This window comes from Mesoplodon mirus, assembly GCF_964341445.2.
Source record: "Mesoplodon mirus genome assembly, chromosome: 7".
Lineage (NCBI taxonomy): Eukaryota > Metazoa > Chordata > Mammalia > Artiodactyla > Ziphiidae > Mesoplodon > Mesoplodon mirus.
In genome coordinates, this window is record NC_138983.1 from 23,307,583 (window position 1) to 23,324,745 (window position 17,163).

Consider the following 17,163-nt stretch of genomic DNA (forward strand, 5'->3'; position numbering starts at 1 on the left):
TGCTTGGGGTTTAATGCTCTGCAGCTGCCATCTTCACTTCTTAATAGCTTTAGCTTTGAATCTGTGTTTTGTAAGTGAAGCCTGCTGGGGAAACGGAACACACCTCAGGGGCTCAGCCTCAGCTCACTCATGGCCCTGCCTTCTACAGTCACCCCAGGAGGGGCTTTCAGGCCCCTGCTCCCCCCGCCCGCCCGCTGCTCTCCACCCTGCTGGTCTCCCCTGCCCTACCCCACCACTGCCATCCTTCTATTCCCAAGGTGGTGACAGGGTTGCGTGGGCAGGGGCCCAGGCCCTGGTGCTCTGTGGCATCTTGGCGAGAGGCCTGGTGGCAGCCCCCCCTCCCTGCCCTGGGCTGGCAGAGCTCTGGCTTGAGTGCTGATGACTCAGCTGGGGGCCTCTCGACCACTCCTGAGCTATGTACCGAGAGCATGAAGGTTACAATCTCTTGGGGGCCCCCTGTCCACGACGGGTTGTGGTCACAGGTCCATGGGAAGGGGAGTGCCTTCCTCACCCTGGTGGGAGCCACATTTTCATTCTGCACTGGGCCCTACAAATTACGAAGCCCACCCTGTCTGCTGGTCACTTCACCTAAGGACACGCCAACTGGACATCTGTGGGGCTTAAGGCTGCTGAGACCTAAAAAAAAAGAAAGAAAAAAGAAAAGAAAACCAGCCTCGATTTAGACAGCTATCTTGCACTGTTTGTCTTTCGAAGTGTCTGTTCCCTCTGGCCTCACCTGCCAGTATTCCCAGCCCCGGACAAACGCCCGACTCTAGAAGGTGCTGAGAAAATGTATGGGAACAGAGCTGGAGACGATCCTGACATTTCTCTTGTCCCACTCCCTGCCTGATGGCACCAACCGCATCACCTCCCCAGCCCAAAGGCTTCAAGCCAAAAACACATTACAAGTTAACATTACTAGTGAACGTAACTAGCTAACATTACTAGTTAACAGTCAACAGCAGCCACCTAGGAAATGGGCCCATTGTCACTGAATGCAGCCCCCATAAATGAACTTGGACGGGGAATACACAGCACTCTAAGGAAATGGCAGAGGATCCGGAAGTAAAAAACAGCTGACCTATCTGTTTTTATTAAGACATCGAAAATGGGCTGCCAACAGAAGAACAAGGCTCACAGGAAAAATGCAAAAAACAAGGATGTCTGTGGAAAGGCATCCAAAACCATGCAGCCTTCAGTGGGTTGGAAAGACCGAGCTCATCCTGGGTAATCACGGAGGGTGGGCAGGACGTGGCGAGGAAGGCAGAGGAGAGGGTGAGCCGCTGTAGTGCAGGGCTTGTCAGTGTCAACCACATGCATCTCCAGTCAAGCAGGCTCCTCCTCGACCCGGCCAGAAGGACTCAGGAAAATGGGGAACCAACAAGCTAGGGGGTGAGGAGAATGATGCTATTCCCACACAAGGTAGGAATTCTGTAAATGCTTAAGGCTGCTAGCCGCCTGTCGCTTCTGTGCTTTAGCAGTGATGATAATAATGAGAATACAAAGAAGGACGGTGGAGTTTTTTATTGGTTTTTGCTCTTTGTCAGGCCCTGTATTATACCCTTCTCATGCATTATCTTGCTCTACCTTTGCCACAAACTTATCCCCTTTATATAGATGAAGAAACTGAGGTTCAGAGAAGCAACGAGCAAATGTGAGACCAGAATTTGCACCCAGGTTGGCTGGAATCCAAAGCCCAAATCTTTCCCCCAGGATATTACTCTGGCTTACTTCAACAATGATTAAAAAAATACTAAGGTGAACGGCTATCATTCATTCATGGCTCACTTTTTGTACAAAGCACTTGATATATGTCATCTCATCTAGTCACTGCATCAACCTTTTGAAGTAGGTACTATGATTACAACTAGATTACCACTAAGAAGATTCAGGTTCAGAGAGGTTCAGTAACGTGCCTACAGTCACACAGCCAGTAAGTTTTCTAGCAAGGACTGGGATCCAGACCTTCCTGGCAGAAAGGCTGGTGCTTTTAGGTAGGCATCACACTCTTCTGCCCTATCAGTTGGAGAGGTTTTCAATGCCCTTGCCCACAAGGGAAAGTAGATGAGATCCATTCTGTTCAGATACTGGGGGCAGCTGGCTTGGCAATTTCAGGCCATGTAACTGGGTTCCACCAAAGCTTCCATCCAGCTGGGTCATTGCTGCTGCCCAATCCTGCTACTAGCTTCTCAACTTCCGCCTCTCCAAAAGTACTTTCCTGGGGTCTCCCTCTCCACTACCATACGTGATGTCTGGCAAGGCATACACCTGGCTCCCAGGTGGATGCTATTCCCACAGGAGACATTCTTTCCCATCCCAGAGGTGTCTGGCAGCATGTCACTCTGCCTACTGAGAACTTGTATTAACCAATAATTCCATTCTAGGCATTTGTTTTTGGGGATAGCAATGTCTGCAAAAGCTGCTGTTGTTGGCACCAAGCCAGTGATGGAAATCATGGGCCACCTCCATTTTTTTTCTCTTCTGTAACTTTGAAAGTACAGCCATCATCTCTTAGGATGTCTACATTTCCTGTGAACCTGGATGCCTTCCTAGATAAGCAACAAAAAGTCTTATAAATACAACTCACCCCCAGGACCAGAGACTTCTTAATAAACCAGTCCTGGGGTGTGTGTGTGTGGGTGTGATGTGACCAGGGAGAAAGCCCCAGATGGGGAATGAAGAAAATTTGAAACTTGGTACAAGTTTAATCTTCATTTAGCACCATTTCACTGGTAAAAGGGTAAAATTCACTAAAAGGGTGAATTGGGGCTTTTATCAAAGTTATTTTACAAGGAAGCAGGAAAATAGTCCCATGTCTGTTTTGCTGGATACTAAAAAAATAAAGTAAAATAAAATTTAAAAGCACTGAAACTTCTCTGGGGTTTTCAGGGGATATCTTCAGGGCATTTTTAACATTTAAAGTATAATCCAAAAGATTTTCTTCTGTGGCCAGATGGCCTGGGTTTGATCTCCGCTCTACCTTTTACTAGCTGTATGATTGTGGATAACCTTCCTTTACCCAGGTTCAGCTGCAGTATGTGCTAAACGGTAATAATGAAATTTTCCTCATCAGCTGTCAGGAGGAATACATGACTTAGTGCAGGAAGGATGCTTAGAGCAGTTCTCAAACTGGAGCACACATGAGAATCACAGGGGACTTGCTAAAACACAGGCTGCTGGGCCGCAGTCCCCTTAGTTTCTGACTCAGTTCATCTGAGGTGGGGCCTGAGAATTTGCTTTTCTGACACATTCTCAGGTGATGCTGAAGATGCAGGTCCAGGGACCACACTTTGAGAACCAACCGCTCAGAACTGTTGAACGATGCCTGGCACATAAATGCTTGAAAATATTAGCTGTTGTTACAATGATGGTTGTTTTTGTCTTCCTTATAGCTGTGAAACAGCCTCCAAGAAAGGTCGCCTGTTGCTTTCCAAGTCTAACAAGTATTTCTCAGACCTCCCACCTCGGTCTTTACGTCTTATGGCCACTGAGTTGCTGGATGTTTCCATGTATTTGGATGTTTCCACTTTTCCAGCATCTACCCCTGCCTTCCATCCCTTCCCCCAATGGTTCCCTAAACCTGGCTCCTGCCATTTCTGGCCTAGTCTACTTGGAAGTCACCCAATTTCATCCAGAGTGGGTTCCTGAAAACACATACCCATGTGGACCTAGACACTTACATGATATCAGGGAGAGTTCTGTTCCCACAGAGCCAAAAAGGATGATAAAATCCCTAGGTACACCTCATTTTCAGAGCTAGTCTTCAGGTGATATATTTGCAGCATTTGGTACCTACATGTTCCCTCCTTAACAACTGAATGTGTAATAACCTCGGTCCAATGAGGCTGAAGAGTTGCCAGTTCAGCATACCCACTGATTTCCATCCTTCTCTCAATTATATTAAGATCTGTGGTTATCAATTTCAAGACTCATTTTTCCATTTATCTTCATAAAATTGCAGGAAAGTCCAATAAATATATTCAAATAATTGCATAAAATTCAAGTAATTGCCGAGGAGATTAAGTATGGCAAAGAGGGCAGCCTGAAGCATCCAGGGGTCCTCCTGGCAGCCCTCAGACTAGCACCTTTTTTCTCCCCTCTCAACAGACAAGGGGAGCTTTAAGCTACCCCAATGTTCACAGACTCCCCAAGGCCTCTCTTCCAAGTACTGGCCAAATCCAAGATGCAACTTCTAACAATCTTCTCACCTAAAGACATCATCCTCTCCCCTCTTGCTTGTCTTCTCACTGGAGCCCAGGTCCTCTTGTTCAAAGCCCCTCTATATACTGGCCCCAATTTTACCTTCAAAGCAGAGTATATGGGAATTGTGCCTTACTACCTTCTGCTCACCTAATCATCTCTTTTCCCCTTTTGGGAATCCCGTTTGTTTTAGAAGCCTTCCCAGGTGGATTAAAGAAGATTATTATTTAATAATCTTAAAGATTATTAAGATAATCTTTAAGATTATTATTAATCTTAAATAATAAGATTATTATTAACAATAAAGATTAATAATCTTAAAGAATAGTAAAGATTATACTGGGCCTGTTTTTAAGCCTTTACCATCCACTCAGGGTTTCGGTTAACATGATGCCGTGTGTTCTCTATACGGATGCATCTACCTCCCTGCACTCCAATTTCAAACTCCATGGTGACCAGGATGCTTCCGTGGGTCTCCCCTTCAGCTCCCTGCCACGTGCCACACACCCTTAATGAACCTTCTCTGATAATGATGAGCTAAGGGGAAAGTGGCCTCTTGTGACTGCCACAGATACGAGCAGTAGATGGAAACCTTTACATCAAACTTTACATCATCCGTGCCCTACTGACAAGTATGGTGGCCAAATTTCCCCTTAGGTACTATCTTATTCAAAGCCACTGACTACACACTGAGTCTCTGTATCAAGCGAAACTCTAGTTCCACCAAAAATAATTTAACTTCCTGGGCTTGGGGAAAAGCTTTCGATAGACACAACACAACCAGCAGGTGCAGAAGCACAGAAAGTATGATCTGCCACCTCTCCCATCCCCAGGCCCCAGACCACCAAGGCACCTAATCAGGTAAGAGAAAAATGCAGAGCATTTCCTGTCAACCATTTCCAAAGATAAAAGGAACCAATGATCCCCGCAGAGCTGTCTCTAGGATATAGAGTTCCTGTGGGAAACCCCAATTTTCCTTCCGGGTGCAATTCAAAACAGCTGGAGGAAAAAGGAAAATCAATACTGGAAATGTCAACGATTTTTCTGGCCGCTGTCTTATGGAAATCTATCTGTGCTTTCGTCAGTCAAACAGCCTGTCTTCTCTGTGTGCAGAGACACAAGATAAGCAGCATCTTTCCGCCTGCTCTGCTCCTGCCCTCACCTCGGGTCATTTTCATTACTCTTCACTGAAGACAATCTTTCTGTGAGTCTTTCTTCAAAGCTGCAAAATGAGAATGTTCACTTTCAAAAGCGGAGCCACGGTGATGGCTTTTTTTTTTTTTTCTTTTTTTTTTGCGGTACGCGGGCCTCTCACTGCTGTGGCCTCTCCCGTTGTGGAGCACAGGCTCCGGACGCGCAGGCTCAGCGGCCATGGCTCACGGGCTCAGCCACTCCGCGGCATGTGGGATCTTCCCGGACCGGGGCACGAACCCGTGTCCCCTGCATCGGCAGGCGGACTCTCAACCACTGCGCCACCAGGGAAGCCCGGTGATGGCTTTTACAAGTAGTAATCTCTGGGGTGGGGGGTCTGGGTCCCAGGAGACAGACCTCATTGCTGAGTCCAGATGTCCAGGCCGGGGGGGGGGGTGGCCATCTCATCCTCCACACGGAGGAACCCACTCATCATCTTCCCCAACAGCCACGTCCATGGCATTTGGGTCTTACCTGTCCGCCCCCCCACCCCCGGTTCTGTTCCTCACTTGTTCCCAGACCTTCCTCCCTCCTCCTTGCTGGAGGAATGTTCTTTCTGGAGCCCATTGTGACTTTCCCTCTTGAAACTACATCCGATAGTTGAGTGTGAAGGCTGAGGTCACCTCTATCAGCCTTGCCTCCTGGATTTCCCTCTTCATCTGAAAAGCTCTTCTTGGTGTGGCTTTGAAACCAGCCCATTTTCAAGGGTGCTTAGGGAAGGACTTTCCAAACCTGAGTCTCTCTTGAACCACCTTCACCACTTGGTCACAGCCAGGGCCACATACACTATTATTCTTTGTATACTATTTTTCTTCAATCAATCCACTTTTTAAAAACATAAATATGTTTATAAAAGAAACCACAGCAACACCATTTACTATAAATAGAATGTAACTCAAGGATCAACTCAATGTCAACAAAATGATGTTATGTAATCCTAATTAGACATTGCTTCTAGCTGAAGACACTAATTTTGAAACCTGCTCTCTTCCTTAAACAAGAGATCACCAAGCCTTGCAGAAGTTTAACAGACACAAGGGCACAAACCAAGACTCTCCCTGGCACGATCAGAAGTGCTAAAGGAAAATAAGGAAAGGAAACACTTAGCACAAAGGCGAATGTTATTTAATACCATTGTGCACAACTCCTAAAATCTCTCATGTATCTGTGGTGGACAACCCCTCCCTCTCTCCCAATAAAGTTTATTGAGCATCTACTATGTGCTGGGTAATTTCTAGGGACTGGAGAACCAAACACATTTTAAAAAAGGCTCTGTGCCCACATGAGACTTAAAACCTACAGTTTAATAAACAGTGTCTAGGATAGGCTTTTCTCCAGTCTAACACCTTAAACTAAGGAAAAACCCAGATTCAAAACTGTGAAAACCAGTTCATACCCCACACCCCCAGAAAGAGACTCAATATTCACCAAGCAGTTTCTCTGATTAAGCACTCGATAAAAAATGACATGTGGTTACCAGCTGTTAAGTGTCTGGCATACTTTGTAAGCAGCACTTACTGCCCCCCAAACCTCAGGGCTTTCCAGATAAATAAATCCCCACCCAAATGCCCTTCCCCACCCATCCGAGGGGTAGCCCCCAAAGCCAAGACATGACTGACATTTCAAACTTGACCGAAACCATACAGAACCCTGTCTATTTTAAATGTCAATGAGGAAGGCAGCTGGGCTGGCAGGTTTCACCAGGAGGGATTGAAAAACCACTTCTCTGTAGTTGGATTTAAAACTCAATCACTAGAGACAGCAAGAGAAGAGAGTGAGGACAAGACTGACCTTTGAGTCAAGGGCAACTGAAATGATTCACATTTGTGACTAATTATCTCTTTTTTAATCTTTGTTTGTCTCTCCCTGGACAGGGGTTTTCTTTCAAGCAGCTGAGACATTTGACCTGATTGAATTCCAGCCTTCTGCTGGGTCTTGCTTTGTCCAGATTTAGAGTGGCCAAGTGGTCATTTTCTGGGGTGTGTGGGTGTGTGTGTGCATGTGAGAGAGAAACAACTGACACTTGTCATTCTTTTAAAGTGCACATAAAAGTTTAAGCTTCCTGATTTATGGAAAGAAACTGGAAGGATGCCTGTGTTGTTTTTAAAAGCTAAAAACTCTTTAAACTGTCTTAAAAGTATGCTCACCTGGGATACAGAATAATATCACCAACCTGAAACCAATTTAGTATGGACTTTTATGTCACCTTCCCATTAAAAGGGATGGATTACACTTTAGAATAACAAATATGTATACAGTTGACCCTTGAACAACGCGAGGGGTTAGGGGCACCAACCCTCCGTGTAGTCGAGAATCTGCATATAATTTATAGTTGACCCTCCGTATCTGAGGTTGTTTTGTATCCACAGATTCAACCAACCATGGATCCTGCAGTACTATAGTATTGACTATTGAAAAAATCTGTGTGGGGACTTCCCACCACGTGTCTTTGGATGGAGTCAGGAAGGCATCTCGTGTCAGTGGATTAGAAACCATCCTGACTGCACCTGGAATCTTGAACTCATTAGCTGCATAACAACAGTGTCTAGGCAGGAGGGATGTTAGCTTATCTGATTCAATCTATCTTTAACAGAACAGAGAGGCTTAGTGACAAGAAAGAACTTGGCTAAAGGGACACAGCATTACACTCAGTTAGGTACCATACACGGAGTGGGAGGGAAGTGGGAGGGAATGGCACTAGGAAACCAGTTCTCAAAGTGTGGTTTGGGGTCCCCTGAGGGATCACCCAGACCTTTTCCTCATGGTCAAAACGATTTCCTTAACAACACTAAGCTGTTATTTGCCTTGCATCCTCCGTGAGTGTACTGTCGAATTTTCCAGAGTCTAGGTGCAATATTTTCCAGACGGGCAATATCACAATAGACTGACTATGAAGCAGATACGAGGATCCAGTCTGCAGGCAGAGATTTGCAGACATATAAACAATACCACTCTCCTATCTTTTTATTTTCAGAGAGTTATTTTTCATAAAAATGCTGTTTATGCTAACATGTAGTAGGTTTATTATTTGAATGAATTAAGGCACACAGTAAATTTTCTCAGGCTTAATTTCTAATACGGTGAAAATACATAGAGATAACCCAAATAAATGATCCTTTTTAAGAGCATAAAAGGGTCCTTGAGACCAAAAAGCCTGAGAACCGCTGTCTGAGGCTATAGTCTCCATAAGAGCAGGGAGCACGTTTGCCCTGTACGCCTCCACTGCCACTGCACTGCAGTGCCCAGCACGTAGTAGGGCTGCACTGCAATGCCCAGCATGTAGTGTGAACTCAGGATACATAATTTTGGATGTTGAAGGCATGTCCAGGTGTACAGTATCGTTCACCCCTTTAGGTACATGTACCCATGTGCACAATATAACACATGCTCAGACCCACACAGCTTACCTGAAAATAGTCTGTAATGAACGATCCAAGTTCACTCTTCAGCAGCCTCCTGGAAAGAGAGAAAAACCGTCAAGCAGCCCTTGATGCTACAGCTCCTGGAGTTCACAGATGCGTGGTGAATTGCCGTGCTCACCAGTGGCACAGGGGCCGAGGCCAGGCCTGAGCCGGAAGTGTGCTTTCCTAGGCCCTAGTAATACCCCACCCCCACCAAGGTCATTAGGAATTGGGGCGGATGGAACTCCTAGAAGGCATCTGCTCCTTAGTTCACTTTTACAGATACAGCATCTCAAGAGGGCAGCCACAGGAGATCCCAATTCTAACAGAGGTGGAGGCAGGCAGGGGCACCTGGCTTCACGTGCAGCAAAAAAATAAGGAAGAGAAAGGCCATGGTTTTGTAATTCCCCCTCATTTGCAGACTTTACGGTTTAAAATGCATTTTTCATACATTCTTCACCCAAGGATTGTAAAGTGTGTGTGTGTTGGGGAGCAGTTATTATCTCTCGTGTATAGATAAAGAAATTGAGGCTCAGAGAGGTCTCCCAAATAAGTCAGTGGCAGAGTTAAGATTCAAACCCAGACCTTCTGCAAATTCAACATCTCTTTGCATAACCCTACCCAGTCTCGCCTCCAAATCCATCGGAGACATTGAGCTTGGTGCCATGGTTTCGGTGGCCTTACTGCCCATCCCAAAGGGACTTAAGAGTCCTTCAAAGGAGACCAGATCGATTTTACTTATCCAGCACAAACATTTATTCTGCTGTTCTTTATGAGCCAGACGTTATTCTAGCAGCAGGCTTGCAGAAGTGAACAAGACAGGTGAGGTCTCTGCTCTCAAGAAGCTTACATCCTTGGGGGGAGGGGTATGGAGAGCTAGCAGGTTAATCGATACACTCCCGAGGTAAGTGCAAAGAGTCTTAAGTGCTTAAAAAATAAAAATAAAAAATGGCGGTATTGGCACCAGACCTCCTTCTCCCTGAGAGAAATCACGGGACTATCCCTACTGCTCTTTCTTTAATTTGATCCAAATAAGCTGAGGAAGCTAAAACCAAGAATCCAGGGAAAAAAAGTCTTCAGGACTTCCAATAATTTCATTTACTCATCCCACTGGACCCGGTTACAGAAGAGCAAACACTCAAGCTTCTGACAACACCTGCTGGGTTTTAACTCCTCAGAAAATGCATTCTCACGTGTCGCTGTAGGATAAACAGGAAGTTACAACAAGATGTCACAAGGTGCAGAAGATAGACACAATAAGACTGAGTCACAAGAAGAAGAAACACCCATGATCTAAATTTCTGCACCAGAAAGAGCCCTGGAAAGCTGAAAACTCATGCTGAGCAAGGAAGATACCTTCCTTTTCCCAGGACAGAAAATGTGTCTGTGGTGGACACTGCATTCTGAGATCCAAGCGAATGTCAGGCTCTCAGAAGGCCATTCCATCCACAGAACCCAGGGGTTCACCCAGATGTGGGTGGGTCTGACAGAGACAGGGAAGCCTTCATCGGTCACTGGGCCAAGAGCAGGTGGGTCATGGCTGGTCTTCGAGGCCAGAGGCGTCACTCAGACGGGACACAGAAATCAAGTGGGCAGGCCCAGAGGGAGGCCCTGAAATAGGAAGAGGCAGGGAGGCTGCTTCTGGCTGCCGGAAAGAGAAGCACCTCCCAACAAAGTCTTCATGGCCACTGGGAAGTCTCAAAACCATAGGTGAAGAAGCCAAGCTTCATCAGAAAGTGGAAAAGCAGGGCTTCCCTGGTGGTGCAGTGCTTGAGAGTCCACCTGCCGATGCAGGGGACGCGGGTTCGTGCCCCGGTCCGGGAAGATCCCACATGCCGCGGAGCGGCTGGGCCCGTGAGCCATGGCCGCTGAGCCTGCGCGTCCGGAGCCTGTGCTCCACATCGGGAGAGGCCACAACAGTGAGAGGCCCGTGTACCACAAAAAAAAAAAAAAAAAAAAAAAAAAAAGTGGAAAAACAAGTCATAATGGGCTACTACTAACAAAGTTTCTTAAGCATTATCTTGGGCACTTACAATGTTAAGGGGTCAACACAGTTCTGAGACTAAAATGCAGGCTATGGAATTGGTGTCCCGAGGAAGCCATGGTGGGAGGACGCTGTGTTCATGTAGACGCTCCAGGTAAAATGGAAAGAGAGACAGAGGTCGTCAGTACAGGTAAGCCTTCAGGGTCAAGAGCTATGGAAACCCACTGGGAGCAAGGTAGAGAAGTAACAAACTGGGGCTGGACGTGATTAGACAGGTGGTACCCTGGGAGCGTCGTGATGCTACACAACTGAGGAATCCAAGAGATCTCCTCCTCTACCTATCAGGGAGGGCAGAAAGGCTGCAGACTGCAGTGACAGCAACGGTACATCACCCTTATGTTACAGCCGGAACTGCAGCAAGCCCCGGCCAAGGCCAGAATTCTGCAGAGCATTACAGGAAGACAAAGCTTGAGGTAGAAATCAGCTGATAAAGGAGTGAACTTGTTGCAACTGCCAAAACAAAGGCACAGCAAAAAGGACCCAGAAGCTAGCAGCAGCCATACCAGGGGTAGCAAGATGGTGATGGATAAGAATAAAGAAGCGGGATACGAAGAGGTGCTTCCACCACACTGATTAAGAGTAGTCCTCAGTCCTTTACTGAAGCGGAAACAGACACAGGTGTGGCAATCTGCTTTATATATGTTAAATGTAATAGACTATAACCAGGTATTGTAAGAGAATTCCATGTTCAAAACCCTCTCTACTAGGTATTGTTGTACAGAATTATCAGAACAGAATAGACCCTAGCTGATCATTTAAGTCAACATTCTATTGTCCTGGGTGGGTAAATTAGTAAGCTACCCTGTTCCTTACAAAATCCTGTCTTATTTCTGTCTGAACATGTTACAAGTTAGACAAGGTCAATACATACATGTACAGCACTTCCGCTGTGGTGAAATATGGAATCAACGTAAATGTGCACCAATAAAGTGCTCATAAAAACCTGGTTCATTCATACAATGAAGTTCTAAGTAGCCATAAAAAAACAAAAGGGAATAACTAAGTGCTCTTAAGTAATGATATGAAAATATCTACATTACGTTAAGTCAGAAAGAAGCAAGATGCAGAACAGTGTGTATAATGTGCTACCTTGTGAGAAGGGAAGAGAAAATATATGTATTTTTTATTTACACGAGAGCAACAAATTCACTTGTCAAATCTGCTCTAACTTGCTGTTCTGTCATAGCTATGATTTGGTTTCCAAGAGGCCCTTTGAACTGAAATATACAGTACCTTGATTTTTTTTCGGTATCTTAATTTTTAAACACACAAAACACACATGCATTTTCAAAATTATATATAAATGCACTGGGTTGTGTCTCCTCCTCTCCATCTTCCCAAGTAGGAGGCTGGAGAAGGTTGAAGCTGTTACTGGAAATTAAGTAGGGCAGCAAAACACTTTAGCAAACTTTATCCCCTGAAGTTGGGAAACGCTGTGCTAGAGACACCAAACCACCTCGTTAGACCCCAGTCTGTGGACCTCGTATAAAGTGTCAAGTATCCCCAGCTGCTTTTCCACAAATATTCCTCATATATGCGTAAAGAACCTCTGGAAGAATAACCAATAAACTACTGTAATAAAAGTTATCTTTGGCAGGGGAGTAGGAGCTGGGTTTCTGGAGTACAAGGGAGGGAGATTCTTCAATGTATATCTCGTTGTATATGTAAATTTTTAGTACACTGTGAACACATCATACTCAAAAACATTAAAAAAAATTTTTTGAATTAACAATAACCACCATCAGGGTTACCAACAGATGGCTTGAGGCCAAGAAGGAATTGTGGGAGTGCGTTCCCACATCAAGGGCACAATATCAGGAAGCAGACTGTCCTAGGGGAACAGAGAATCCCACAAGTCCTGAGAATCTGCCAATGCAAACCCACCCCAGGCTGGTAACCCGAGAACTTAATGCAGAGAGAGCGGGTTGAGGAGAGGACTGAGCTGGCTCAGCCAAGCTGAGGACAGTCTGCCGCTGAGTCACAGTGCAAGATCCACCATCTATGTCTATATTCTGTGTTTGCTCTGCTTGCACTTGGTTTACAAGGAAAGGGTACTTCTCAAAAACTCTACCCTGGTCTTAGCTGAACTGAGAGAAAGGGATTTCCCGCCCCTCTACCTTGAGGTACCATCTCCAGGGGGCACTCATCAGTAGCTTCCCTCCAAAACAGGAACGGGTGACTGATAGAACATCGGGACCCCATGAGTTAATTCATCGAATCACAAATGTCTACTGAAAACCTGCTCTGTGTCAGATGTGGTGTGAGGTGCTAGGAGAGAAGGATGCAAGAGCTCAGACAATGACTCCTGCCCATCGGGACCCCTCTCTCAGGAGGCAGGGGTACCATCTCGTCCAAAGAATGGAAAGTGTCAAGGCATTAGGGATGCACAGACCTAAATTCACAGAGGGACCACTCACCCTATATCCTTCCTCACTACATTTGCCAGTTTAGCTTGTAAAGCACGAGAAAGAAGAGAAAAGCAGAAGAAAGACAACAGAATCGAAGAGCCCGTGCCTTGTGGTTCCCTAGATACGGAAGAGATGGAAATCCTGATTCCCAAAACCTAGGACAGATGTTCCTCCTGGGCACAGAGGCACAGAACCCGGCAGCCTTCCTTCCACTTTTTCCATCCTTTCCTAGGGTCTCTTCCCAGGAAACAGGAAAGTAATTACATATTGGAGCAAATAATAATAATAAACAAAAACAAATTGCTCCTAGGATGGAGCCTAGCTTTATTTCCCAATTAAAGTTTACTGAGCACTTACTAAGTGCCAGGCACCATTGTCAACAATGTATATGTATTTCCTCATTTAAGCATAAAACAAAACCGCTTTTTATACACAAGAAAATGGAACTGCAGAGGTTACTGAGGAGGGCATGCAGCAAGCTCAGGATGGAGAGGAGAGATGTCTCACACTGAATTTGAGGGTCTGGAGGCAGCTGCCTGGGTCTGAAGCCTGTGGTCAGCAGTAACCTTTGCACGTTAACTGTACAGTTTAGTCCCTTGTACCTGTTTCCTCAACTGGAATTTGGGGATAGTAAGGGTAGCCACTCCACAGGATTATTGCAAGGGCTAAACGAATTAATCCTTGAACGGTGAGTTCCTAGAACAGTGCCCGGCATACAGCAAGGCTCGGCAAGTGTCACCACCACCATCATCACCACCATCATGACCATGATCACCACCACCACATCACCACTATCACCACCACCATCATCACCACCACCACCACCATCATCACCACCACCACCACCACCACTACCATCACCATCATCACCACCATCACCATCAACACCACCACCACCATCACCACCATCACCACCATCACCACCACCACCATCAGCATCAACACCACCACCACCATCACCATCATCACCATCATCACCACCACCATCACCATCATCACCACCACCACCATCACCATCATCACCACCACCATCACCATCATCACCACCACCACCACCATCACCACCACCACCATCATCACCACCATCACCACCACCACCATCACCACCACCACCATCACCACCATCACCACCACCACCACCATCACCACCACCATCACCATCAACACCACCACCGCCATCACCATCATCACCATCATCACCACCACCACCATCATCACCATCACCATCACCACCACCACTACCATCACCATCATCACCACCATCACCATCATCACCACCACCACCACCATCACCACCACCACCACCATCACCACCACCACCATCACCACCACCACCATCACCATCACCACCACCACTACCATCACCATCATCACCACCATCACCATCATCACCACCACCACCACCATCACCACCACCACCACCATCACCACCATCACCACCACCACCATCACCACCACCATCACCATCACCATCACCACCACCATCACCACCACCACCATCAACATCAACACCACCACCGCCATCACCATCATCACCATCACCACCACCACCACCATCATCACCATCACCATCACCACCACCACTACCATCACCATCATCACCACCATCACCATCATCACCACCACCACCACCATCACCACCACCACCACCATCACCACCATCACCACCACCACCATCACCACCACCACCATCACCATCAACACCACCACCGCCATCACCATCATCACCACCACCACCATCACCACCACCACCATCACCATCACCACCACCACTACCATCACCATCATCACCACCATCACCATCATCACCACCACCACCACCATCACCACCACCACCACCATCACCACCATCACCACCACCACCATCACCACCATCACCACCACCACCATCACCACCACCACCATCACCATCAACACCACCACCGCCATCACCATCATCACCATCATCACCACCACCACCATCATCACCATCACCATCACCACCACCACTACCATCACCATCATCACCACCATCACCACCACCACCACCACCACCACCACCATCACCATCACCATCATCACCATCATCACCACCACCACCACCATCACCACCACCACCATGATCACCACCATCACCATCACCACCAGCACCATCATCACCACCGTCACCACCATCAGCCATTGAGCTAGAAAGAGAAGGAAGTGGGGACCTGAGAGTAATGGGAAGTGAAGGCTTATGTGGGACTCAAAAGGGAAATGGGGCATGAAGTTCAGTCAGAAGCCAAAAGGGCAGTAATAAGGAGAAATGAGGAACCACTCACATGCTGATCTGTACTATCTCACCCCCTTTTCCTCCAGGCTGACTGGGTGAGACACCACCCCAGATGACAGGATTTCCTGTTATTACACAGACCATCATCTCACCCCACACCATCTTGTCAACTCAACTTCCCACTTCTGTGGGCTTGAAGGTAAACGAGGCACAGCCCAAGCTGGATTCTAGCTGGTCACGAGGTACAGGGAGGACCAGGTGGCAGGCAGGGCATATGGAGTGGCAGAAATGGTGTAGAGAAATCACCTTAGATGCGAGCCATGATCTGTCTTGTGCACAGGGAAAGCCCCAAGGCAGCAAAATCCCAAAGAATAATGCAACAGCTTGGAGACAGGTGCCACAGGGCTAAAGTTTAGCCAGCACGAGTGGGGAAACCATATCAGTTGTGAAGTATTTCTGTGCCATTTGGCAATCAGGGGCTGCCGCAAGTACCCAGGCCTTTTGGGGGGATCTAGCCAGACGTCCTCATGGTCTAGGAACAGCAGGGGGCCTCAGGGTCCTGTGCCTGATGCTAGAGCTCGTCAGCCAGTGCCTGTCCAACATGATCATTAAATCCTCCTGAGATCACCCACCTCGCTTCTGCAGTAGGACACGTTTCAAGGAGGTGGCGTCTTTTAAGCAGTAACACAGGGAAACATCCCTTTCCTCTGCTGGCCCATTCTATGGGGACCCATCAAAGGTTGTGTGCATAACTCAGATAAAATTCTAGGATTCTCACACCCCTCTGTTTTCTGCACCCCAGTGGGTGGCAGTGGGGACAGTGAAAAAGATGGAGAAAACCAACAAAAAGCATTTCCAGAGCTCCTAATTATGTCACATGTACTGTGCTAAGCAGATGGCACAAAGCATCTTCAATTCTCCAATAGCCTCTAAGGTAGGAATTTATTTTGCAGATGAGGCGACTGTTGCTCAGAGCCTTCCCTGAGGCCATACACTGGCAGATCCCAACTCAAACAGAGGCCCACCTGAACATCAGGCAGTGGTACCCCCATCCCCACAGGGGCAGGCAGGTAAGGTGAGTGAGGGAAGCAGACGGGCACAGACAGCGGGGCTGCAGCAAACTCCACTGAAGCCAGCAGCCAGGGCTCGCTCCCACTGACCAGTTCCAGATGCAGCGTTGCCCGATGTAGACTTTCCAGAGAGGCCTGGATCTTTAGGTGGGATGTCCAGATTTCCAAATGTGCAGGCCGACCACTTCATGGGCCAACCCCAGAGGTTTCTGATTCACTACTTCCCTTCAACGATTCTTCCTGCACCCCAGAGATGAGTCTGTTTCTCAACTAGAGCAAGGTATCAACACACGGCCAGGCAGAGCGACCTGGGCCAAAAAGAGAAGATCTCGCCTGCAGGCCTCCCAAACGCGGGTCCTCAGAAGACAATGCCCCACTCATTTGATGATCTGTTCATGAATCTACATCCAGGGGCATCAGGCCTAAATCCGGACAATGCCAGGCATGTGCCTCTTGCCGCCCACTTACTGGGTGTTGAGGAACGTGGGAGGCTCAAGTTCAAGTCCCAGGTCAGCTACTAACTAGCTCTACGACTCTGGGCAAGTTATTCCAGTCCCCTGTGCCTCTATTTCCTCATCTGTAAGACAGGGATACAGTG

At 47.2% G+C, this 17,163-nt stretch overlaps 1 protein-coding gene across 3 annotated transcripts in view; it reads right to left on the reverse strand.

Moving 5' to 3' along the window:
* PRR5L (proline rich 5 like) overlaps positions 1–17,163 on the reverse strand; it is a 74,957-nt gene that overhangs the window by 28,452 nt on the left and 29,342 nt on the right. For all 3 annotated transcript variants that reach the window (XM_082628848.1, XM_082628847.1, XM_082628846.1), the window contains exon 4: positions 8,799–8,847. In XM_082628848.1, coding sequence (XP_082484974.1) covers positions 8,799–8,847 — 49 coding nt within the window. The remainder of the gene's footprint in view (positions 1–8,798; positions 8,848–17,163) is intronic.